The 27,130-nt window shown below is 41.1% G+C and overlaps 1 protein-coding gene across 4 annotated transcripts in view; it reads right to left on the bottom strand.

The window, feature by feature from the left end:
- The window catches only part of upf1 (UPF1 RNA helicase and ATPase), a 68,290-nt gene that overhangs the window by 11,892 nt on the left and 29,268 nt on the right, over nucleotides 1-27,130 (bottom strand). Inside the window, exons 4-13 of one of the 4 annotated variants that reach the window (XM_087975867.1) lie at nucleotides 26,361-26,528; nucleotides 24,009-24,189; nucleotides 23,159-23,323; nucleotides 19,509-19,593; nucleotides 18,798-18,905; nucleotides 11,785-11,893; nucleotides 9,042-9,201; nucleotides 7,683-7,801; nucleotides 4,402-4,566; nucleotides 2,794-2,908 (exon numbers count right to left, since the gene is read on the bottom strand). In XM_087975867.1, coding sequence (XP_087831993.1) covers nucleotides 2,794-2,908; nucleotides 4,402-4,566; nucleotides 7,683-7,801; nucleotides 9,042-9,201; nucleotides 11,785-11,893; nucleotides 18,798-18,905; nucleotides 19,509-19,593; nucleotides 23,159-23,323; nucleotides 24,009-24,189; nucleotides 26,361-26,528 — 1,375 coding nt within the window. The remainder of the gene's footprint in view (nucleotides 1-2,793; nucleotides 2,909-4,401; nucleotides 4,567-7,682; nucleotides 7,802-9,041; nucleotides 9,202-11,784; nucleotides 11,894-18,797; nucleotides 18,906-19,508; nucleotides 19,594-23,158; nucleotides 23,324-24,008; nucleotides 24,190-26,360; nucleotides 26,529-27,130) is intronic. The other 3 variants (XM_087975868.1, XM_043721560.2, XM_043721561.2) reach the window with 3 other exon arrangements.

The raw sequence follows: 27,130 nt of genomic DNA, 5'->3' as shown, positions 1-27,130 counted from the left end.
ATCAATGACCTTCCTCCATTATAAGATAGGAAATGAGGATGTTCACCAATGATTGAACAATGTTCAGCACAATTCACCACTTCTCAGATGCTGTGCAGTCCATGTCCAAATGCAGCAAGATCCAAGCTGACAAGTGGCAAGTAGCATGCATGCCATACAAGTAATAGGCAATGACCATCTTCAACAAGAGAGAACCTAATCATTGTCCCATGACATTCAATGGTTTTACTAGCACTAATCCCCCACTGTGAGAGAATCCAAGGCAAGTGATGGGACCAGATGGAGTACCAGACTGTGCACTCATAGCATGCGCAAGTCAACTGGCAGAGGTCTTCTCGGATATCTTCAACCTCTCCCTGCAGCATGCCACTCACTGTCCCTGCCGGTTTCAAGAGGGCCAACATCATCCCTATGCCTAGGAAGGCTCATGCAGCATGTCTCAATGACTACCGCCCAGTGGCTCTAACTTCGGTGGTCATGAAGTGCATGAAATACTTTGAAAGGCTGGTCATGGCATTAATCAACTCAAGCCTCCCCACTACTCATGACCCACTCCAATTTGCCTATCGGACTAACAGATCCACGTCAGATGCCATATCATTTGCCCTTCACTCCTCCCTAGAATATCTTGACACCAAGAACAGCTATGTAAGAATCCTACTCATTGAAGGCTGAACTGTAGTCAACACTATTATCCCCTCGGACTAAGCCCCAGTCTCTAACTGCAGTGAAGATTGGGGACAATACTTCATCCTTACTAACACAACACTGGAGTTCCCAAGGGTGCATATTCAGCCCCCTACTGTACTCACCATATACCCATGACTGCATCGCCAAATACAAGACTAATGCCATTTACAAATTCACTGATGACATCATAGTTGGTCGAATCGGGAGGTGGAAGACCTGGTAAAATGGTACACCGAGAACAACCTAGCTCTCAATACCAGCAAAACCAAGGAACTCATTATTGACTTTCGGCAGGATGTTACTCATGCCCCCCCCGCTCCCAACACATTAACAGCACAGAGGTGGAATGAGTGGAGAGTGAAAAGGGCCTGAAGAAGGGCCTGTGCCCGAAACGTCGAATCTCCTGTTCCCTGGATGCTGCCTGACCTGCTGTGCTGTTCCAGCAATAAAGTTTCAACAAATGAGTGGAGAGTGTCAAGCTTCTGGGAGTGGTCATCAACAATAAGCTTTCTTGGACTCTTCATGTGGATGCGCTGGTTACAAAGGCCGAACAACATCTCTTCTTCCTCAGGCAGCTGAGGAAATTTGGCATAACGGCAAATACCCATGCCAACTTTAATAGGTGCACCATCGAGAGCATTCTGTCTGGATGTATCACTACCTGGTATGGCAACTGTACCATTCAAGATTGGAGACAGTTACAGAGAGTGGGGAACTCGGCCCGGACAATCACAAAGGCCAACCTCCCATCTATAGAATCCATCTACTAGGCCCCGCTGCCAAGGAAAGGCCACAGCATTCTTAATGATCCATCCCACCCTGGCAACGTTTTTCTACAACCTCTACCATCTGGGAGAAAGTACATTAGCCTGAACCCATGCACCAGCCGTTTTCCGCAACAGTTACTACCCTACTGTTGTTAGAATACCAAATGGATTCTCAAACTCTTAACATTCGCCTGTACCAGTGTTTTTGTTTTTGCCGCTGTCTACCTATTATTTACTTATCTACGCTACTTAACTCTGTGATCTGACTGTATTGCTCGCAACACAGCTTTTGCTGTGCCTTGGTACACGTGATAATAAATTTAATTCAATTCCATATCATTGCGGAGATTACCATTATTCAGAAGCCAAACAGAATCAGCTCTTTAAATACTCTAGCGACAAGGATAGATCAGACTGAAGCTGTGAATATTAAGCTAGATAACTCCTGACTCAAAGCCTATCCACCATCTGCTGGGCACAAGTCAGGAATGTGGTAGAATACTCTCCACTTGCCTGGATCAGTGTGGCCCCAGCAATACTTGAAAATCTCAACAGCATCCAGGACAAACAGCCTGCTTGACCAGTAACCCACATACCACCTTCACCATTCACTCCTTTCACAATCTGCCATGCTGCCTTGTCAGTGCCATCCAAATTTGTAACCTTAACCCTGAAGCACATATGAAATTCACCCCCTGCAAGATGCCTCCAAGTCACTCAGGGAAATGTGGCCAATACTCCAGACTGCATCGCCATCTATTTGAATTCATGCACTGGCCAAACTATATAGCAATGGACAAATGTAACATACCTTTCTACTGCTGTTACTGATGGCCCTCAACAAAGCTGGTAATTACAACACAACTAGAACCAGTCTCTCACACTCCTCCTTGTCCTCTGCTGGGAGCAGCTTGGAAATATTCCTTCACTGTCACTGGGTCAAGATTCTGGAACTGGAATCCTAACAGCAGTTTGGGACCACCTACACCCAAAGGCTGCAGCTATTCAAAAAGGCAGTGCATTACCACTTTCCCCAAGGGAAATTTGGAATGGATTCAAAAATGCTGCTGACTCCCACAGCCTTGAATATTTCTCCAATCCATCCGAGGACAGAGACCCTCTCTTCCAAACACTCAAAGCAGCTTTTCCTGGTCCAACTCTTGAAACTCTACTTCTCAGCCACTCTTCCTGGGACGACAGATGGTTGACAAAACCCTCCTTTAAGCCTCGGCACTGCCAATAAAAGCTTTATGCTGAAATCCAGCACTTACACTGTGGGAGTTATGTAGCACATGATTTACAAAATGGGAAATCAGGATTGTGACAGATTTCTTACCATCAGCAGTTCCCGCTCAGCTGTCCTTTTGAGTGCACGGTAGCGCTTCTCATCTGCAGATGACAACTCGCCAGTCTCATCCTTTAACTGCTGCAATTTTTGCAATTCAGGCATACTGTCAAGCAGAGCAAAGATGTTATAAAACATAAATTCTAGTTATCAAAGACACATAAATCAGGGAAATCTGGCCAAGACTCCTGACTGCATTGTCGTCTATTTGAATTCATGCATTGGCCACACTATATAGCAATGGACAAATGTAACATATCTTGCTACTGCAGTTACTGATGGCCCTCAACAAAGCTGGTAATTACAACACAGCTAGAACTAGTCTCACACACTCATCCTTGTCCTCTGCTGGGAGCAGCTTTCAAAATATGTGGATTAAGATCACCTGGATGAGGCAAAACCCATACTGAGGAACAGCCTGGTATTCTAAGAGAGCTGCTCTTTTAGCCTGCATTCCGTGTGAAACATAAAATAATTACTGAGTTTAGAGAGCAAGAGGCTAAGGCAAAAGACCAGGAATGACTGTTCAAATTCAGAATTAAGCAAATGTTAAAAATTAGACAAAGCTGTCATTCCTGATTACTATCCATACATTTTGGGAGAGGGAAGGAATGAGCTATGATGCTTTATATGGTCAAGTACACCAGGCTAAATGAATGGCTTCAGTGCCTGTGTGGAGTAGTGTCCTTCACAGATACCAGGTAGAGAGTTCAACATTGCAGAATGTAGTCATAAATCAACCAATTACAACTCTGTTAGTTACAAGCTATTCCAGGCTTCTGTATGATCTCTGACTTAGAGACTGCTATCATAGGCTTAGATTTTATGCAGGTTCTTACATTTTCATTATGACGGACAAGTCCACTGCTAAGTGCTAAAATAATTAACATATAACCCACACACGTTATTAATTGGTGAAAGAATGTAATTAGGGCCAATCCATCACAAACAGAACTTGATGATCTACAATATGAACATAAAATCACTACAGTACGGAAGCAGGCCACTCTGCCAGAGTCCACACCAACACTCCAACCAGACTTATCGCTTACCTAATAACCGTGCATTTCCCATGAATAGTCAACCTAGCTTGAACAATTTAGCAAGGCCAATCCATCTAACCTGCATAGCTTTGAACTGTGGGAGGAAATGGCAGCACCTGAAGGAAACCCATGCAGACTCTGGGAGAATGTGCAAACCCCATAGAAAGATGCCAGAGTCTGGAATCAAACTTGGGTCCCTGGTACTGTGAGGCAGCAGTGTTAACCACTGAGCCACCGTGCCACCCTAAATAAGTGAGTGGCAGACTCTACAGGCCACAGAGTAAAGCAATTGTGAAATGCTGTATATAAGAGAAGCTCTCCATAGCCCTCAGCAACACAGACCACCAAAAAACATTAACTGATGTTTAATGTGGTACTTTTGAAGCACTCTGGGAAATGGAGGTCATGAAAGATCGAATCCTGAAACAATTAAATTATTGCCTGCTTACAGCACCCTCACGTAAGATCACATTTTAGTTCAAAGGTAACATAGGATTTATCTATAGATGCTAGTTTTTGGGCTGAGAAGGGCTACCAACAAATAGTTGCTTCTTACCTATCCATGTTACGGATTTGATTATGCAGAGCCAGGAAAGAGACTGGTGAATCAATAGCCTCACGACTCTTGGCACAGAGACGCACCACCTTCAGACCTGTATGATGAATCTTCTCAGTCAACTGGTCCACTGCAATGTTACTCGGAGCGCATACCAGGACAGGGCTAGAATTAAAAAGGAAAGCACATTAGAACCTCACAACAGAGCAATAATTCATTTTAAATGCATTTTGAATTTCAGCCTAGAATGACTTCATACAATGAAGATATCCCACACAGACAGATATAATGCAGGAACACAACAAATTCTATAAACAACTTCTTAGTTTCAAGAAGCTCAGCTCCTGCTTAACCAATGTGAACCCAGCCCAAGAAATCTCTAAACATATGAGAAAGTCAGTTAGTCAACTGAACAAACCAAGTTGTGTAAAATATATCAAATAAAATTCTTATATCACCCAAGCACATTGAGAGTTATCCTTTAATGTTGTGACGCTGGCAGGGTCTTACAAAAACACTGATAGGAAAATACGCACATGAATTCAGGATGTTAATCTTCACACAGAGGTTTATGATCAAAAGCAGGAACTGGTTTAAGTATGGAGATATGAATACAGGACATTAACCACGTTGGAAAATGAGTCAACTCAATTTACACTCTTACACAATCCTGACATTCACTGCTCCATGACTTTCAGCTGCTGAGTGGCTAACCTTTGGAATTTCCTCATTTATATATCACCACCTCTTTTTATGACGCTTCTTCAAACTTCTCTCTTTGACCAAGGTTTTGGTCACTTGTCTGACTATTTTATTCTTCAGTGAGAGGATTAACATTGGCCCACATAACAAAGTGAGTGTCAGGTGGCTGTGTTACTTGCCTACTAGGGACATTAGGGAGGTTTGCTCAGGGCTGGGAGGAACCAGCTGTCCTGGAGCATGCAGGTATGAATAACACCTGGGCAGCACGGTGGCACAGTGGTTAGCACTGCTGCCTCACAGTGCCAGAGATCCGGGTTCAATTCCCGCCTCAGGCGACTGACTGTGTGGAGTTTGCACGTTCTCCCCGTGTCTGTGTGGGTTTCCTCCGGGTGCTCCGGTTTCCTCCCACAGTCCAAAGATGTGCAGGTCAGGTGAATTGGCCATGCTAAATTGGCCATGCTAAATTGCCCGTAGTGTTAGGTGAAGGGTTAAATGTAGGGGAATGGGTCTGGGTGGGTTGCGCTTCGGGGGGGCGGTGTGGACTTGTTGGGCCGAAGGGCCTGTTTCCACACTGTAAGTAATCTAATCTAATCTAAAAAAAAACACAGGCAAGAAAGGTGAGGTGGTATTGAATAGCCAGTATAAAGAGCTGGTGTTAAATTATACAGAACCTCACAGGTCAAAACCTATGGATTATTACTTAAGTCATGTGCAAATGGTATAGGGTACATAGGAGAGATTAATGCACGGTTCAAAGAATGGCATGGGAGAAGTGGATTTCAGTTTCTGGGGCTTTAGCAGCAGTTCAGGGCGGTGTGGAATGTGAGACAATGGGATAATACCCACCTGGACTGTGCTGGGGGCAGTGTTCTTGCTAACCGCATAACAAATACAGGGGACTTTAAATTGAATAGCGGGGACGAGAGATCAAATCAAAAGATTAGCGTTAAGGCAAAATATTAATATGGGAACTATAAACAGACCTTGACAGGAAGGGATGGAATACATGAGTCTAGGATTCAACCAGCAGACAAAATCAGAATTTATTTTTTAAAAATTGAAGATAAAACTAAAGGTTCTGTACCTTTCTGTAAAGGTTCTGCACATAGTGGTGAAAACAAAATGAATGAACTGAGTGTAAATATAAACATATATGACCTGGTGGCCATTACAGAGACATGGCTGCAGGATGTCACAGATACCATGAGTGTTGAACAGTACAGGGCATTTAAGCACTACAGGAAAGTAGAAGGTGGAGGCTGCGTTAATGACAATATTAACACAACAGAACAGCGACTCAAGTTCATAGAATTAAGGTGAGCAAATAGTTGGGTATAAATTATAAAGGCAAGAAGTAATTTGAGAGAGTGGTGTACAGGCCACAATAGAATAGACCATAAAGGAATAAATGAGAGTTTGTCAGAAAGTCAAAGAATAATCATGAGATATTTTCATCTACATATTAATCAGAAAAGACAAGACAGGCAAAGGTGGCCAAGATGTGGAGTTCATGCGCTGCTTTCAGGGGGGTTTCTGAGAAAAGTACATGCTAGAGCTGACCAGTCAGCAGCATATCCTGGACCTGCTATTATGCAATTAGACAGGATTAACGAATGGTCTCGTAGTGAAGGCTTCCTTAGAAACCAGCAACCAGAAGAAGATGATTGAATTTTACCTTCCGCTGAAGGGAGGGGGGATTATTTTTCTACATTATGACCTTTGAGGTTCTGTTTAATTTGACATCTAGCTCCTCATATTGGCTATACAGAACCTCCTCCTTTGTGAGAGCATGAAAGCAACATGGTTAAAGTGAACTGGCAAACAACGATAAAGGACAGGTGAATAGGGATGTAGTGGCAGACAGTTAAGGAGTTATTTCAGATTATACAGAATGCATTCCAACAAAGAACCAATCCACTATCTATGGTTAACTAGAAATGTCAAAGATAGTAATAAACTTAAAGTGCTTGAATACAAACACCAACAAGTTCAAGATCAGCTTCTTCCCTAGCCTTAACAGACAGCCAAATGGACTTATCTAACTTGAAATAATGTTGATCTTGCTTTGTGCAGCCATAACCCTGTATACCTCACTCATGATCGCTACGTCCTTTTTACAAACTGCCTATACTGCTCGCAAAACAAAACTTTTCAGTGTACTTAGGTACATATGATAACAATAAATCAAATCAAAAATCTTAACCGCGCAAGTTAGAAGATTACTGTTTTAAAATGTTTAAATTTCTGGACAGAGTACAAGAGTTTCTACAAATATTCGGAATTACTTAAAGGTGATTCAACAAATGATAGAAAAATGAGGGTTGGTTCGAGAATTCAGGCTGAAGAATTAATAACAGAAAATAATGAAATAGCAGGCGAATTGAACAGGTATTTTGCATTGATCTTCATGACAAAACATACAAGTAACATCAATAAATCAAGAAATGGAAGGCAGGGAAAATGAAACATTATCAAGGGCAGGCACTAAATGGTGGTGCAGACTTGAGAAACCAAATGGCCTACTCCTGTGTATGATTCGATGACTCCTACATTAAGTGTGAAAAGGAGTTGCTGCTTACCCATTGCCTTGCCTGGCCAGATGATAAACTATCGTAGCAGAGGTGACAGTTTTCCCAGTGCCTGGTGGTCCTTGGATTAGACTGAGGGGACGCTGCAGAACAGTCTTCACAGCATAAACCTGTTGAAAAAATTAAAACCACATCTTATCAATCATGGATAGCAATCTGATGAGAGTTTTGATTGTGCCATGCGCTTCACTGCAGTATAACCTATAATTGCACTTGTACCTTTCAGTTCTTCTTTCGACATAGTAAAACTTCAAAGCTTTTGGAAATCCAAGCAGTTTGTAAGCAATATCCAGATTGCATCAAATTACTTATATCTACTAAATGTTTCACATTTCACCAAGTAGCATAATTGAAGCTGCAGAGGCAGAATGTTTACATATGACTTAAACGTGTTAAAGATACTTTGATATAAACACTGCATAAGTGGATTTGAAATACATTACAACTAGGAATACGATGCAGTGCAAAATGACTCACTCACCACAGCGCAGTTAGTACATTGGAGCATTGCACAGGTCAGCTTCAGCAGTCAGAACAATCAACAGATTAAAGTATGCCATGTGAATTAGTCTGGAAAACTACTGTATCCATATTGTCCCACCAACACAATATTTCAGCCATGCAACTGCTACATCCATGAAAAAATCATATCATTTTTAAGACAGCTGTTTCAATGCTGACAGATCTAAGCTGATGCATAGATTTATTAATCCTTGGCAAATGTAACCTAATTTACTGCTGTGCTGTTGATTGTAGCAGTTTTCTCTGTGGTAAAGTATTAAAAAGATGCCATTGCTGCCTTCAGAGGTAAAAGGGCCAAATTGAGGTGGGCAACAATATCACAGGCATCCCATGCTGCCACCTTGTGGTGACTGGTGGGCTGAATGGCTCAATGTTTAAGACACTAACAATGCAGTTTTTCTTGGAAGTCTCATTTTCACTTCCTGTTTTGATCCAGGCGGACGCTGCAACAATAGGCAACTAACATTGCAAATCGGTAAAATTTGCTGCTTCCTTTGTTTTATGATCAGTTTTGAATTTAAAAGGATGTTGACCGTAAATATTGAGTGTGTTCAAAATATAGCACAGCAGGTTACAGAAGTGTGATTTAAATGAGCACCTCGGTTCTTACATCTTACAGCTCTAAGCCTGACCATGTATGGTGCAATCTTACTGAAGTTAGGTTTCCTTGCACAGCCTTCGCAAAGTACAACTGGGAGATTACAGTTTGGACTTGATAAAAGCATTGAAAACAACATTGACAGAACGTCTGCAGTTGATGCTTATTTGAGACCAAGGTCACCAATGACAAATCAGACAGAAGTTAATATGTCATTCAAAAGTGCCTACCTGAGAATGATTAAGGTCAGGCAAACCATGGGCAGTGAAGCGTTTGGGCAGCTGGCATTTAATAATCACATCCTCCACCTCATGGCCAAGCAATTTGTGGTAAATGTAGCCAGACACAGAGGTCTCATCCACTGCGAAGGTTTTTAATGCACTCTGCATTCTGAAAATTTAATAAAGGAACATCTTGTTATCTTATCAGAATGGGTCACGGTACAAATTCACACTGCAGTGGAGAGAGGAGCAACCATGCCAACATCATGTTGGCCAAGTCTCAGGGACAACCTTGGTTGCATTAGCCAATACATTCCCAACCATAAAACTCTTATCAGCCTCTAATAAGTGAGATCGGATGGTGATATGTCAATAAGTATTTGTTGGATTTCTTCCAGTTTACTATGTTAGTTCCTCTAATATTCACTATGTGCAAAGAAACCAGGAAAACAGCATCATTGTGCACATGTTGTCCCGCTCATGATGTTTTAAAATTGAACCCCTAATTTGTACCAAGCTAGCAGATCTTAGTTTGGACAGCCAAGCTTCTGAAAATGGCCTCAGTACCTAGGGTAGAGGTAAGAAACAGCTAGGAGTTCTACTTCTGCATAAGATTCTAATCAGAGCCTAGACTAAGCTTTTATTGTCGTCAATAAGAAAAAGGACGAAGCATATGTCAGGTGTAGACAGCAGAGATCGAATGAATCCTGAGAAGAGTATAAAGGCGGTAGGAATATATTTGAGCGAAATCACGAGGACAAAAAGGGAACATGAGATTGCTTTGGCAAGTAGAGTTAAGGAGAATTCAAAAGGGTTTTTACAAATACATTGAGGACAAAACAGTAACGAGAGAGAGAATAGGGCTCTTCAAAGATCAGCAAGGTGGCCTTTGTGTGGAGCCACAGGATATGGGGCAGATACCAAATGAATATTTTTTTAGATTAGATTAGATTACTTAGATTAGATTATTTAGTGTGTGGAAACAGGCCCTTCGGCCCAACAAGTCCACACCGACCCGCCGAAGCGTAACCCACTCATACCCCTACATTTACCCCTTTACCTAACACTACGGGCAATTTAGCATGGCCAATTCACCTGACTTGCACATCTTTGGACTGTGGGAGGAAACCGGAGCCCCCGGAGGAAACCCACGCAGACACGGGGAGAACGTGCAAACTCCACACAGTCAGTCGCCTGAGTCGGGAATTGAACCCGGGTCTCTGGCGCTGCGAGGCAGCAGTGCTAACCACTGTGCCACCGTGCCGCCCGTCAGTATTTTGCATCAGTATTTACTGTGGAAAGGGATATGGAAGATATAGACTGTAGGGAAATAGATAGAGACATCTTGAAAAATGTCCATATTACAGAGGAGGAAGTGCTGGATGTCTGGAAATGCATAAAAGTGGATAAGTATCCAGGAACCGATTGGTGTACCCTAGAACTCTGTGGGAAGCCAGTGAAGTGATTGCTGGGCCTCTTATGGAGATATTTTTATCATCGATACTCACAGGTGAGGTGCCGGAAGACTGGAGACTGAGTAAGGCCCCTCAAAGATCAGCAAGACGGCCTTTGAAATTTTGGTCAGGGGAAGTACGATAATAGCAAATTTTTTAAAATGCAATTTGTCGTGGGAGAAGGGAAAAGAACGCATTCAAGTGATGTTTCACTTATACCACAGAGTGTGCTCAGGTCACAGGAATATTAAAATGACAGTAAGCATCTGAAAGGGAGGGCATTTCCCACAAAGAACAGAAAGATAAAGATCGGATGGCTAACAGATATTGTTTAAATTCTAGTAAGATGAAAAATCTAGAAGTTCACTATGTATACGTTGCCCTGTCACTGGAATAAATAGACAAGCCTTTCAAACAGCAGCTGAGCTAACAGATTCTGATACCATGGGCTGATCCATTATGTGGATCAGTTAAGGCATGTCACAGAGAGAATAACTACTACTTATTTCCTGGATTGTTCCACACAGATTCCCTTTTTCTCAGTTTCAAATCTATTTTACACTCAAATTTTACACTTGTGCAACAATAGACATTCTGCACACAACATCACAAGTATTAACATTAATATTGTTATTGCATTCAATAGCACCTGAATACTTGAGAATCATTCCTATTTTGAAAATTAGGTCACTGGAGTTCACATAAAAATGGGAAATTTGCAAGTTTACAAGAGGAAAATTAGATCAATTTGTACCTCATGAACAAGCGGGGTGTGTCAAATAGCCTCCTTCTATGCTACAGGACAGCTTCCTGTTATTGAACTCCAGATGCAGCATCCCTTTTAAGTGGGTAATAGTTATACCTACAATATTTAATTTTAACCTTTGTTAAGAATAGCCAAATTCCTTTCTAGAAATCAGGCACATGCTAAGAAATTGTTGTATCAACATTACAATGTCCTGGATTGCTGGGAATGTGAAATGGAATTGTTGGATTGATCAAAACATGAGCCAATCTGCATTCTTCCACTTGGCCTTTTTTTAAAAAGTGGATGGGCCTGACACTGTCAATATTGCCAACATCATTTAGACAGAAATTAAAACAGATATAAATAGAAAGCAGGAGACAACAGCTTCACTTCACTTGGAGGTCGCCACTGATGATGTTACCTAGCCAGGTAATGAAACGTCTGGATATCAAACCTACAGCTCAGCGAGCAAACCTACACCCCAGAAAATAAAAAGCTGATAAAGCTACATATTTAAAAAAGGGCAAAGTTGGACAAATTAGCAACTTACCTGTCAAATGAAGTTGATTTCCAGACAAAATCCACCTGGAAGTTGTGGGTTACTTCAACTGGAGCTCCAACACTGCTGCGCAATTCAATAGCGATCTCATCCCCATAATCTACACAGATCAGTTAGAGACATAACGCTTAGCCTGAGCTGAGTCAGGCCGTACAATTGCATTCTAGAATTATCTAAATTATGTTTTAAACAAATATATATCGCACTTAAAACTGTCACAGCAGGTCAAATGAACTAGTTGCGCTCTTAACCTGCATTTCCAGTTTTTGGTGTTAACTTTAAAAAAGACTTGTAAATTCAAATATTTAAAGAGGATAATTTTTCATCTCCCGAACCCTCAAACTTGTCCTAAAGGACAGTCAGGCCCGCCCTTTGATTAGGAAGACAACTACAGCAAAGGAAATTAAAAAGGAGCTACGCCATAAACTGGTTAAATGCAACATGAAACAATGATAAATCAATGGTTTAGAGAAGTCAGTAAATGCATTAATATTTCCCTAAGGAAAAAGCAGCAACATTGGTACTGTAAGAGGAGGGCAATAAGGAGAAGTAACAATGAAGGCCCAAGAAATGGTACCTCAAGGTGCTAAGAATCAAGACACGCCAGAGGACTGGAAGATGACCAAACATCAGTTTTTAAAAGGAAGAATGTTACCTTCAGTAAATAATGTTACGTTGAGAGACTGGAAATTAAGATTGTTATCTTGGAGCAAAGAAAGTTCAGGGGTGACTTAATATGTGCCAGAAATACAAACAGTGTTTGGAAAATAATCAAGGAACTGTTCTTCCTGGCAGCAAGGTCTGTAATCAGAGGGCACAGAATTAAGAAAAGTGGCAAAACAAGCCATGGAGAAAATCCCAATGTTACAAGTTGCGCAATGCAGTCTTGAAGGGCAGTAGAAGCAGATTCAATAGCACATTTCAAGTGAAAACTGAGTAACTACTTGAAAAGGAAAAAACTTGCAAGCTAAGGGGAAAGTACAGGGAATTATTTAGAAAAAAGGATGAAAAATGTCCCAGACACCATAATCATCATCCCTAGATACGTCCTGTTCCATTGGCAGAACAGACCCAGCACAGGTGGTGACCGTGATATACAATCAGGAGGAAGTTGCCCTGAGAAAGTCCTCAATACTTACTCCAGACAAACAGCATAATCAACAAGTGGTAGAAAGAGACTTAGACTATCCCACAATAAACAGATCTAAGCTCTGTAGTCCTGCAACATCCAGTCATGATTAGTGGTGGACAATTCAACAACTCAGTGGAAGTGGCAGCTCCACAAACAATCCCATCCCTTCAATGATGAAACAGCCCACACATCTGTGCATAAGATGAGCTGAATCTTTCACAGTGATCTTCAGCCAGAAATGCCAAATGGATGATCCAGCTCAGCATCCTCCACTGGTCCTCAGCATTAGATACCACCCTCCGTTAATTCAACTCACTCCACGTGAGATCAAGAAATAGTTGGAGATACTGGATAATGCAAAGGCCATGGACTCTGACAACTTTCCAGCAATAGTACTGAAGATTTGTGCTCCAGATCTTACCACTCCCCTCGGCAAGCTCGTCAAGTACAGTTACAACCCTGGCACCTACACAACAATGTGGAAAATTGCCCAGGTATCTCCTGTACACAAAAAACAGGACAAATCCAACCCAGCCAAGTACTGACCCATCAGTTGATTCTCTATCATCAGTAAAATGGTGAGAAGGTGCCATCAACACCATCAAGCAGTACCTACTCAGTAATACACAGTGAGTTCCACCAGGGACCCCACTCAGCTCCTGACCTCATTACAGCCATGGTTCAATATGGACAAAAGAGTTGAATTCCAGAGATGAGGTGAGAGTGACAGCCCTCGACATCAAGGCGACATTTGACTGTCTGTGGCATAAAGGAGCCTTAGCACAACTGGGTTCAATGGGTATTGGGGATAAACTCTTCACTTGTTGGAGTCATACTTGGCATATAGGAGAGTTGACCATGTTGTTGGAGGTCAGTCATCTGAGCTCCAGGACATCTCTGCAGGAGTTCCTCAGGGTTGTGTTGCCCAACCATCTTCAGCTACTTCATCAATGATCTTCCCTCCATCATTAGGCCAGAGGTAGTGATGTGCACAATATTTAGCACCATTTGTGACTTCAGATATTGAAACAATCCATGCTCAAATGCAACAAGATCTGGATAATATTAAGGGTTGGGTTGACAAGTGCCAAGGAATATTCTCAACAACTGCCAGGCAATGACCATCTCCAATCAGAGACAATCTATCCACCACACTTTAGCATTCAATGGTGTTACCATAATTGAATCCCCCACCAAAAACATCCTTGGGGCTACTATTGACCAGAAAGTGAACTGATTCACTATATAAATACAGTGGCTACAAAAACAGGTCAGAGACTGGGAATACTGTGTTGAGTATTTAGCAAGAACTTTCAAAAGCTGACTGGGGGCAGATGTGCGCAGGTAAACATAAATGTGGCTGGAAATGGGAAGACTTCAGAAACAAGACAATGAGAGCCCAGTGACAATATTCCTGATAGGGTGAAAGGAAAGGCTGGTAGGTGTAGGGAATGCTGGATGACTAAAGAAATTGAGGGTTTGGTTAAGAAAAAGGAAGCATATGACAGGTATAGACAAGATAGATCAAATGAATCCTTAGAAGTGTATAAATACAGTAGGAGTATACTTAAGAGAGAAAACAGGAGGGCAAAAAGGGACACAAGATAGCTTTGGCAAACAGAGTTAAAGAGAATCCAAAGAGTTTTTACAAATGGTAACTAGGGAAGAATAGGGCCCCTCAAAGATCAGCAAGGCGGCCTTTGTGTGGAACTGCAGGAGATGGGCGACATACTAAACAGATATTTTGCATCAGTGTTTACTGTGGAAATGGAACATACAGAATGTCGGGAAATGACATAGTGACATCTTGAAAAGTGCCTATATTACACAGATGTGCTGGATGTCTTGAAACACAAAAGTGGATAAATCCCAGGACCTGATCTGGTGTGGAGAACTCTGTGGGAAGCTAGAGATGTGATTGCTGGGCACCTTGCCGAGATATTTGTATCGATAGTCATAGGCAAGTTGCTGGAAGACTGGAGGTTGGCTAACATAGTGCTACTCTTTAAGAAGGGCAGTAAAGACAAGCCAGGGAACTATAGACCAGTGAGCCTGATGTCAGTGGTGGGCAAGTTGTTGGAGGGAATCCTGAAGGACAGGATGCACATGTATTGGGAAAGGCAAGGACTGATTAGGGATAGTCAACATGGCTTTGTGCGTGGGAAATCATGTCGCACAAACTTGATTGAGTTTTCTGAAGTAGCAACAAAGAGGATTGATGAGGGCAGAGAGGTAGATGTGATCTATATTGACCTCAGTAAGTGGTTTGACAAGGTTCCCCATGGGAGACTGGTTAGCAAGATTAGATCTCATGGAATAAGGGGAGGACTAGCTATTTGGATGCAGAACTGGCTCAAAGGTAGAAGACAAGAGGGTGGTGGTGGAGGGTTTTTTTCAGATTGGAGGCCGTGACCAGTGGAGTGCCACAAGGATCGATGCTGGGCCCTCTACTTTTTGTCATTTATATAAATGATTTGGATGCGAGCATAAGAGGTACAGTTAGTAAGTTTGCAGATGACACCAAAATTGGAGGTGTAGTGGATAGTGAAGAACGTTACATCAGATTACAACGGGATCTTGATCAGATGGGCCAATGGGCTGTGGAGTGGCAGATGGAGTTTAATTTAGATAAATGAGAGGTGCTGCATTTTGGGAAAGCAATTTTAACAGGACTTATAAACTTAATGGTAAGATCCTAAGGAGTGTTTGAGAACAAAGAGACCTTGGAGTGCAAGTTCATAGCTCCTTGAAAGTAGAGTCGCAAGTAGATAGGATAGTGAAGAAGGCATTTGGTATAGTTTCCTTTATTGGTCAAAGTATTGAGTACAGGAGTTGGGAAGTCATGTTACGGCTATATACGACATTGGTTAGGCCACCTTTGGAATACTGCGTGCAATTCTGGTCTCCTACTTATCGGAAGGATGTTGTGAAACGTGAAAAGGTTCAGAAAGGATTTACAAGGATGTTGCCAGGATTGGAGGATTTGAGCTATAGGGAGAGGCTCAACAGGCTGGGGCTGTTTTCCCTGGTGCATCGGAGGCTGAGGGATGACCTTATAGAGGTTTACAAAATCAGGAGGGCCACGGATAGGATAAATAGACAAAGTCTCTTCCCTGGTGTGGGGGAGTTCAAAACTAGAGGGCATAGGTTTAGGGTGAAAGGGGAAAGATATAAAAGAGACACAAGGGGCAATTTTTTCATAGAGGGTGGCAAGTGTATGGAATGAGCTGCCAGAGAAAGTGGTGGAGACTAGTACAATTACAATATTTAAAAGGCGTCTGGATGGGTATATGAATAGGAATGGTTTGGAAGGATATATGGGGCGGGTGCTGGCAGATGGGACTAGCTGGGGTTGGGATATCTGGTCGGCATGAACGAGTTGGACCAACTGGTCTGTTTCCGTGCTGTTCACCTCTATAACTCTATAAGTAACTCCCTAACTGACTCCCGAAACCTCTCCATCAACTACAAGGCAAAAGTCAGTAGTGTGATGGAATATTCCCCACTGGCTTGGATGAGTCCAACTCCAAGAACACAAGAAGCTTGACACAATCTAGGACAAAGTGGCACTACATCAACAAAAAAAACTTCCAGCATCACTGATGCTCAGTAGCAGCAGTGTGTGCCATATTCAAAACGTGCTGCAGGAATTCACCAAGGATCCTTAGACAGCAATTTTCATATCCACAACCATCTCGAAGGACAAGAGCAGCAGATACACAGGAAAACTGCCACCTGCATGTTCCCTGCCAAGCTACTCACCAAACCTGACATGGAAATTTGTTGTTCCTTCACGGTCACGGAATTAAAATCCTGGAATTCCGTCCCTCAGGGCATTGTAGGTTATCCCACAGTATGCAGACTGCAACTAGAAAGTCGATGTTTCGGGCAAAAGCCCTTCCCGAAGGGCTTTTGCCCGAAACGTCGATTTTCCTGCTCCTCGGATGCTGCCTGAACTGTTGTGCTTTTCCAGCACCACACTACTCCAGTGTCTGGTTTCCAGCATCTGCAATTATTGTTTTTACCAGACTGCAACTAGATATAGGCAATAAATGCTGGTCAGCCAGCAACACCCACGTACCATGAGTGAATTTTTAAAACGTTTGAAAAGGAGGAAAATGTAAGTTAGGGTTTCAAGAGCGGGCTTTGGTCCCCTACGGATTCTGTTCTGAGGCTACTTCAGTGCTGTTTACATCAATGATTCTGACATAGGACTAGGAGTAGGCCAATTTGCAAATACTCAAATTATGTTATACTGAATTTAAAAAAATGACTGAAGGAAGCTGGAGGAGAATGTTGATGAAATGATGGAATGGACAAAAAAGCAGATGACAAGCAATGTCTGTTATGTATTGTTTGTAAAAGAGGCACCCTGTCGAATCTTTTCATCTTATACCCATCAGGACAGATGCAAAAATACCAAGAGAATAACAAATTTTATATCACATAAGAAAAGGGTACTTATTGAGTGAACTCTGGTTGGTCATTGCCTTGTCATGGTGCATGCACAAGGCAAGTTACCACTTCAAGCTTGCATTTCATATTCTCTTTATAACGCAGGTTTACTGTTATTGATTGAAGAATAACTTCCCTGAAATTTGGTAGTTTTGGGTCCCTTCCAAAATTTACCAAATTGTTTTGATAAATCAAAGAGAAAAAAATACAATGATTCAATGTTCAGAGAGACAGCCATGTTAAAAATAAACTTGTGAACTGTGGGAATTTATTTTGAAGATCAGAGATGTTGAGAACACCAAAACTGAGGCCTTGTTAGAACAGGTTAGATACATCGAACAAACAAAGAGGACAATGGCATTTGGGAACAGTGACTTAACCAAGTGCAAACAAATCTGATAAACACCAGCATGGTGGCACAGTGGTTAGCACTGCTGCCTCACAGTGCCAGAGACCTGGGTTCAATTCTTGCCTCAGGCGACTGACTGTGTGGAGTTTGCACATTCTCCCCATGTCTGCATGGGTTTCCTCCGGGTGCTCCGGTTTCCTCCCACAGTCCAAAGATGTGCAGGTTAGGTGAAGTGGCCATGCTAAACTGCCCGTAGTGTTAGGTGAAAGGGTAAATGTAGGGGAATGGGTCTGGGTGGGTTGCGCTTCGGCAGGTCGGTGCAGACTTGTTGGGCCGAAGGGCCTGTTTCCACATTAAGTAATCTAATCTAAAAACTAGTTGGTGTGGCAGTCATATTTCAGTGTGCAATTTCAATGCTAGAATGAACTAATACCAATTACTGAAATATCGCCTATCACCTCAGAGGCAAAATTTGGAAATGGCAGTGTTAAGCACTGATGACTGACATTCAAAGCAAGTAAAGAACTTACATTTTTAAGAGCTTTCCATAACCTAAAGCACTCAAACAATGTTTTCAAAAAAGGAAAGTCCCTGAAATAGCATTATTATAAACAAATAATCTGCTTTAGTCAGATAATACTTTATTCAGGAGACTGAGGGGGAAAGGAAAAATTCAATTTCTCCATTCTCTCGAAAATCTTTGATACAGAAGCTGATCATTCAACCAATCATGCCTGCACTGGCTCTTTGAAAGTCAGCTGATCACTTCCTGCTAAACTCTACAAACCTTCTTTTATCAAGCTTGTCAAAATGACTTTAATATTTATCAGTGATATATTTGACAACTTCCTTTTATAAACCGAATCTGCTCCCACGGACATAGAGCTTCTTTTATGCCCATGAACAAAGAAATAGGGCCTCTGTCTAACATCACATGCAGAAGCAAGCAAGTAAGAGTGCAGTAGTTGCATAGTAAGGTGCGCACAGCAAAGCTGCCCTTATTATTTATATACAAACACTGGAGACTCTTCATCTGTACAATTGCCATTGGTTTAATTAGCAAGATACAAAGGATACTGTCCGGGACTTTGATCACGTGGCCGATCCCTTTCCAAAGAGGAGCCAGGTCACCCTTGTAGCGCAGACAGATTTCATCACCCTGCATCAGGCGCATGTCTTAAGAACAAGAATGAAAATAGCCAAATTATGACAATACATGGCACAATAATAGAATTTGAAACTGTCCAAAATCTATTTGCATGCTGCTCCAATACAGTGCTAATCAACCCATCATTCTGATGCAGAACTGGAATGTTTTTGTCGGTGATGGATGCATCAGAAATGAGGTACTGAGAGACCAATTGTATAAGTTCTAATTGTTCCTTTCCACTGTTCTCAGACTGAGCTATTTACTGTCTGGCAATGTCACTTTTAGAGATACAAAACATTCAGCTTTGCAGCTCTCTCGTGTAAAATCTGTTTATACACAATGAAAACTCTTCCTACAATGTATCAATGTATACATACTTCATTTATTGAGCCTGTTATTTTGTTTCTGTGCACAAAGAGAATGACGGCTGCACCATGATTTAGATTTACCCATCAGTGATAACCAGACAGCGGTTTGTCATTTAATTTGTTGAGACTTGCCAATTCCTGAAGTAAATAGCACTACACCCTGCATTCCTTTGTCACCACCTTCAATTAAGTCTGAAATTGTTGTGCCAATGTACCAAACTGTATTTTTAATTTAAAATAATGTAAATTGGTGCTATTTACCAGAGTCCGTCTTAGGCAAGGTGAAGTATGCAATCCTTTTCTTGTTCAGACCCAGATCCCATCTTACAGTGATATTGTCCTGAGTCTAAAATTACAAAAACAATTAAACTCATTTACTGGTTCAAGCTGCAAGATAATTTAGCTGGATAACATGAGTAAAGTAGTTAGATTATTCACTCTTAATAAAGAGACAGTTCAATCATACTTAAACACAAAGAGAAAGCATTACTAACCCCTGCTCACATGCTCTCTAATCTTCACATGACATTTTTAAATGTTTGTATACACAGATGGGTGGTGACACAGGCTGTGGAAGTCAGCTATTTGAGAATTCGAGGGAATAATGCTGACATTTCAGTTAGTTTTCTGGAAACAATAGCATTGGGGTTATAGGGAACTACTTACAATGGAAGGTGAAATCCTGTCCTTTTCTCAGACAAGTAATCACTGTTCTATTTAAAAAGTGGAAATTAAAAACACAATGCATGTAGAACCAATTGTTTTGGTTTGACAAAGGGAAGGCTAAATACATTGGAGTACCACCACAAGTTGTTGCTTCAATTTTGGTACCAGTACTGGTATAAACAATCCAGTATCATTATCACTTTTGCACTGATCAACCATAATTTCCCCCTACGTAATAATGCTGATGTAACCAAGTCTATTCAGCCCTCATTATTCCATCTGCACAAGCCCAAATTTAAATGTATCAGAATTCTTGGGCTCCGGGAGTGCTCTCACCAAGGAAGGATGAAAAAAATGCTTATTTTGGAAAGTGACTTCAAACATCAGCGTCATTTATTGAAAGGGGAAGATTATAGGAAGAAGGAAGAGAAGTGAAAATTCTAAGTCCTCTCAAGGCGATGAACTAGATATTGTTCCATCCAACCAAGTTACTCAGACTGAAGATAATGCAATCCATCTAAGAGATGACATACTATGGGAGTTAACAAACGAGGCTTTGTCAGTTGAGTTTAGAAATGAAAAAAGGGGCAATGATACTATTAAGGGGGTATTTGGGACCCTCAAATAATGGGACGGAGATAGAAGAACGAGATTTTTGCCCATTGGAGTAATTATGGAATTACAGAATTCCTTCAGTACAGAAAGAGACCACTGGCCCATCAAGTCTGCACCGACCCACTGAAGAGCATCCCACTCAGACCCAGTCCCCTACCCTAAACCCAGTAAATCTTGTTTTCATTATGAATAATCACCTACCCTGCCCATTCCTAAACACGACGGACACTGTTACCAAGGCAAACCCATCTAAGCTGCATATGTTTGGATGGCGGAAGGAAACCAGAGAAACCCCACAGACATGGGGAACACGTAAACTCCACACAGTCACCCAAGGCTGGAACTGAAAGCAGGTCCCAGATGCTGAGAGACAACAGTGCTAACCGCTGCCCAATAAGAGGGCATTAATAGCAGGAGACTTTTAGCTATACGAATATCAACCGGTTTCAAACAATATAAGGGGCAGTGAGTGAAAAATTAATGTACTATGTCCAAGAAAACCTTTTTAAACAACGAGATGCAATTTTGATTTAGTTTTAGGAAATGAAGATAGGATAGGGGGTAAAGTGACAGTGGGTGACCAGGTGACCATAATGGGGATAGTGACCATAATTTGTTTCGATCTATCATTATTATGGAAAAGGACAAAGGTAAATCAGGAGTAAAAGCTTATAACTGGGGAAAAGCGAATTTTACAAAACTGAAAAGTGAATTGGATAAGGTGGACTGGACAGGACTACTAAAGGATAAATCAACGACCACTAAGAACTGAGATCCTCAGAGCACAAAGCAGACATGTTCCCTCCAAACATAAGAATGATACTGCCAAATGTAGACCCCCAGGGCTGGCCACAGAAAAATGCAGGTAAAGATTAAACAGAAAAAGAAAGCTTATGCCAGTCACAAAAAACTCAACCCTACAGATAGCCTAGAAGAATACAGAAAGTACAGGGATCAAGAAAAATAAAGAAATAAGGAAATCAAAGAGAGGTCATGAAAATAAAATTAACAAGCAAGAAAGAAAAACCCAAAGCTTTTTTAAACTAGGAAATAAAAAACAAAAATAGTTAAGGAAAAAGTGGGACACAGATGAAGGAGGGATCTTGTATGAAGCTGCAAAGCTTATAGGAAGAATGTTAAGTTAATTTTTGTCACAAAGGAAAGGTATGATGTGGATATAGTAATCCAAGAATAGCAATGTGAAACCATGGATAAAATAATCATAATGAGAGATTTTTTTTTAAGGGGAGATGGAATCCTTGAAAATTAATAAGTCACCAGGGCTGGATGGATTGCTCCCTAGGATGCTGAAAGTGGTCAAGGAGGAAATAGCAAATGCTCAGAGGATTATTTTGCAATCTTCACTCGACACAGATGAGGTGCCGGAGGACTGCAGAAATGCAACTATGGTCCCATGGCTTAACAAGCGTACAAAGAAAATGCCAAACAATTATAGGCCAGTTAAGTCTTATTTCAGTGGTGGGCAAATTGTTAGAAGCAACCCTGAGAGACTGGATAAACTCCCACTTAGACAGACATGGACTAGTCAGGAATACTCAGCATGACTTACAAATTTGATTGAATCCTCTGAAGTGACAAGGAGGATCAACGAGGATAGTACAGTGGATGTTGTCTGCATGGATTTTAATAAGGCATTTGACAAGGTCCCACATGGCAGATAGGTCAATAAAGTAAAAGCCCATGGAATACAGAGTAATGTGTCAAATTGAATTCAAAGTTGAAGTAGCAAAAGGAAACAAAGAGTAATTGTCCCAGGTCATTTCCTCTGCCCTGAAGCTACTCTATGCTACTTTATGCTACTTTCTCCCCACTCCCACCAGCTTATCTCTCCACGCTTCAGGCTCTCTGCCTTTATTCCTGATGAAGGGCTTTTGCCCGAAACGTCGATTTGGCTGCTCGTCGGATGCTGCCTGAATGGCTGTGCTCTTTCAGCACCACTGATCCAGAATGGTCGATGGTTGCCCAGGCAAATAGAAAGCAGTTTCAAGCGGCATTCCGCAAGGCTGTGTTCAGATCCCTGTTGCTTTATACATTAATGATTTGGACTTGAAAGTGGAGAACACAACTGGGAAATGTGCAGACAAAACAAAAACTGACAGTGTAGTGTACAGAGTAGTATAACCCTTTTTGTTTTTAAAAAACAGAGGGTGGTAGATGTCTGGAATTCACTGCCTGAGATGGTGGTGGACCCTAAACTCTTTAAAAGATACTTAAGTGGCTTTAGGCTGCAGACCTATGGGCTGTGTGCTGTAAGATGGGATGAGAAAGGACACAGTGTCTCTGGGCCGACATGGACAAGATAGACCAATGGACTCCTTCTGTGTTTTATAATACCTTTGTCCACAGGACTGATGAGCTGAGAGAGCACTGTCCTACCAAACAGACCCAAGTGGTTTTGTCAGCAAGAAGTAACCCCAAAGCCACTGATCTATTTGGTTCAATGATTCACTGGGTCAATTCAGTGTGCACGGAAGGAACATTTTCCAGATGCCTCAGTTGCCAGACACTTTCACAGAGACAAAGTCTTGAAAGATTTAAGTGTAGTACTATTAAAGATAAAAGGAATATATGCAAAAGCTACACTTTGAGCAGAGGTCCACTCTACACAATACCTGCGATTCCTTTAGCTTTTTGTCATAGTCAGCCTCCAGCTTGACCAGTGGACCGAAGATGTTCTGGTATTGATAAGCATCCTCGTAACGAAGCAGTACATGCTGAGGCTCTTCATCCACTCCAGGCTTCTCCAAGTCTTCAAGGGTAGCAGAAGGATTATCCTAAAACAGACATTACATAACTACATTAAAGACGGCATTAAGGAGGGGATTGGAAACCTTACACATATAATTTTAGATTTTGACATTTCAATTTCTAATCAAACTAATACAATAAATACAGTAAATTTGCGATTAACACGGAGTAATGGCCCAATGACATAATATTGCAACATATTCCCAGTCGTGTAGTGGTACATAAATATGGCATGATCTACAAATATTCAAGATGTTTTTTTCTTTTAATATGTCACATATACCATCAGTTTGTTAAACGAAAATTAATGCACAGTCAGCATCCTCTATGCTCACCCTGAGCACCAGAAGCTGAATGAGCAAACTATGTACAAATAACTCAGTACTATTCTAACAAAATGTGCTTCTGAGAGATAACCCAGCTGCTGCCCTTGGACATGATTCTACAACAGTCAGAGTCACAGCATAAAGGACACACTGGCAATACCATTCAAGTGACTTAGAAATCGGGCAAAACGGTTTGCAGGACGGTTGCCAGCTCTTCCGGTATGCAAGACAACAGGTTAAAGCTCTAATGACAGGTTTGACAGCTGTGTAACTTACTTGGAGTAAGAGCACTTCACCCGAGTGCTCTGGTTCCGATATCACACATTTCCTTTTCGTATTAGACTGCAGCCAGTTGGTATTAATTTGTCCATTATGCAATACGTACCTTCCAGAGCTCCTCCAATTTGTTGATCTGCTGTGCAGTGATCTGACGGGCTCGCAATTGTTCCTGCTCTGAAGGTATCTTTACCAACCAAGACAGAAAGCAACGATCCTGGATTAGTGGTTGCCACTGTGAACTATCCCAGTTGATATCTTTCAGGCTGCTCTGACTGGCACATGGCTGTCTGAAGAAAAGTAATTGTCCACAATGTCAAATTGCTTCTTTTAAAAGGCACAGAACAAGAGTCACATTATAAATCTCCTAGAAGTGGGTTGGATTAAATTAAAGCAGACTTTCACAATGACCAAAATTTAAATTTATTGCTGCAACATTAAACCAACACTACTGTTGGGAGTACTATTTTGATGGGCTTGCCACCCACTGACTACTCAAATTCTAAGTTGACACTATGTTTCACTTATTGTTTCATTAGTCCCTCTTGCACAAAATGGGGTTAAGAGGAATTCTATTGCCCAATAACAATACAACATTAATGTTTCAGATGAGATGAGTTTGTGCAGCCACATTATCAAATATTGCTTGAGCCAACTGCCGGCAGGTGCTCTTGTGGAGCGGTGATAATATCCTTACCTGACCAGAATGTTTGGATTCAAGTCCCACTTGTTCCAGGAATGTGGGCAACGTATGAGAACAGGTTGATTGAAAAAAATTACTTTTCAGTATTTTTTCAAAAATGAGGAAATTTGCTCTATTTGTCTCTGCCTCCACTAATAAGCTTCCATAAGGTGGCCATAGAAATGCACATATTTGACAAAAGAACTGATAGTACTAAACTAATTCTGGAGATGTAGATGTACAATTGTGATTTGCAGTTATAGGTGACAGGGTAGGACAGGCCGGGGAAACAGCAATTAGTATTAATGTACTGCAATTATTGCACACAATGCTGTTTCTACTAGGGAGATCAGTTTGTGTAAATGTTTTACAGAATAACTCTTTTGAGCCTGCAACTGATACCTTGAGCCCTGGTAGCCTATTTTAATCCTCCATCCCACTCCCACCTTTATCTTCAGCCTCTTACACTATTCCACTGGAGCTTAACGTTAACATCTTTCAACAAGACACTTGACAAGTCTTCCAGACTCAAATTGAACAATTTTGTGTGATAACATTTGTCCCTTTATTTGTTTTGTTTTGTTTTGGAAAGCTGAAGATTTTTTTCTTCCCCACTTACACATCCCTTGGAAGCACATTTTGTTTTTCTACTTATCTAATTACAATCTGATTGCCTTTCATCACCACCCCTCTTGGTCACTTGATCTCTCTTCTACCATATTGCAACCTTTCCTTTAATTCTCACTCCTTTTGCTTGCTGTACAATTTCTTAAAACACAGGAAATTTTAAACTGATTTAGATCTGATGAAAATACCATCAATTTTGTGTTACTTTTATTTTCTTCAAATACCATATGTTGTCAGCCCTGCTGGATCTTTCTCGCATCTGAAATTCTGCTTTTGAAATATCTTAAGTGTTGAAACACATTTGCTAATTCCATACCCATTTGCAAAGTCTTTTCATGCCTTCTTATAGCGACTGCATTCCTCCTTAGTGTTAATTATTTGGTAGCATCCAAAAATTTAGTAATTGTTTTGCACCGTAAATCATGAACAATGGTTCAGCACTGATCCTTTAGGGTAACCCCTAACTTTCTGGCATAGAACACACTTTACTTTCTGCACACTGTCTCATCAGCCAGCTAGTTATGCATTTTACCATTCGATCCCTAACTCAATATATCTTCACTTTCTTCATTAATGTATTATTATATGTGGTTACTTATTGAACATATTTTGAAAATGCTGAAAAAAATTACCCTTCTCTATTATCTCAAAGAATTAAATTAGGTTGGTTCAGTAAAACTAACCCTTTTGAAACCCGTTTCAAATATAGATTGTGTTTTTGATTTCTGTGTATTCCTTATTCAAACCTAAATATAAGAAGTGATTCCATTACTTTATCCACCATCAATATGAAACTGTGTGGCACATCCTTCTCTGGGCACATTCTCTTGAATGTAGATTAGGTATCTAGGAGTCCTCTAACATTACACTTTTTCCTACTATATTTAGTATATGCATCAGTGCCTCCTATTTCGCCTCTGTACTATTCTGAAAGTGGAGATATGATTACCCTGACAAGGGGGCTTTATTCCTCAGTATTAGTTATTCCTATATTTCTCTTAAAAAATTAAAAGTGCAGTTTTAATATCTCTAAAATGATCTTTTAATGTCATGCTTAACTAATCTGACTCTCTGAGCATTCTTTGTCTCTGTAGATTAGCCACAATATATATTAACCATAGGTATTTGTAGCTTCAGATCAAACTGACTCACCTGCATAGGAGCACCACCACAGAGTCAGCCTTAGCAGGGATGAAACCCAGGAGGAACACGTTCCTGCAACCGCAATTGTAACACTCCAGGACAGTCTCTCCCAATGGCCCATCTTTGTGAAGAGTCACTTCCTTGCACTTGGCTCTCACCAGATGATTTACAATATGGCTGCAAGATCAAATCAAAGGGAAGATGAAACCAAAGGAAATCTAGGCTACTTGAAAATTAAAGATGAGCCCTCACCCAGCTAACAGTTAAAAAGGCCAATACTGGTGCTTCATTTGGACAAGAGAAATTAATTTTAACAAATATGATGTCTTTCCTGTCTGAGAGCATCCCAAAAGACTTCATAGCTATCAATATTTCAGAAGTATAACAGTTTTTGAGGGCAAACTGAAAATAGCAACATTTTAATGAGTTTAAAAACTGCTTCTGATTATGTTGATGGATAAATATTGTCCAGGATACTAGGAAAAACTCTACCTATCTTTGAAAAGTGTCATGGAATTATTACATCCATCTGAATTGGCAGGAAATTTTGCAGCTCTTCAAAATAACAGCACCTCCAATAGTGCAGCATTCCTCATTACTGCACTGAAGCGTCAGCCTGGATTACCTCTTAAGTTGAGAGCTCATCTTCAATTCATGAATTTAAGAGTTAAGAATTCTACTACAGGCAGACTGACACAAAAAAATGCTTTCAAGTACATTTCACTAACATTTACAAAGATACGAGACTTGCTATAATAGGTTTGGCACAGAAGGAGAGT

The sequence above is a fragment of the Chiloscyllium plagiosum genome, unplaced genomic scaffold, assembly GCF_037043375.1.
Source record: "Chiloscyllium plagiosum isolate Xiang-an unplaced genomic scaffold, Cpla_swu_hap1 HiC_scaffold_28, whole genome shotgun sequence".
In the NCBI taxonomy this organism is placed as follows: domain Eukaryota; kingdom Metazoa; phylum Chordata; class Chondrichthyes; order Orectolobiformes; family Hemiscylliidae; genus Chiloscyllium; species Chiloscyllium plagiosum.
Note: the sequence above shows the minus strand (reverse complement) of the source record. Positions and strands in the feature narration are given on the sequence as shown.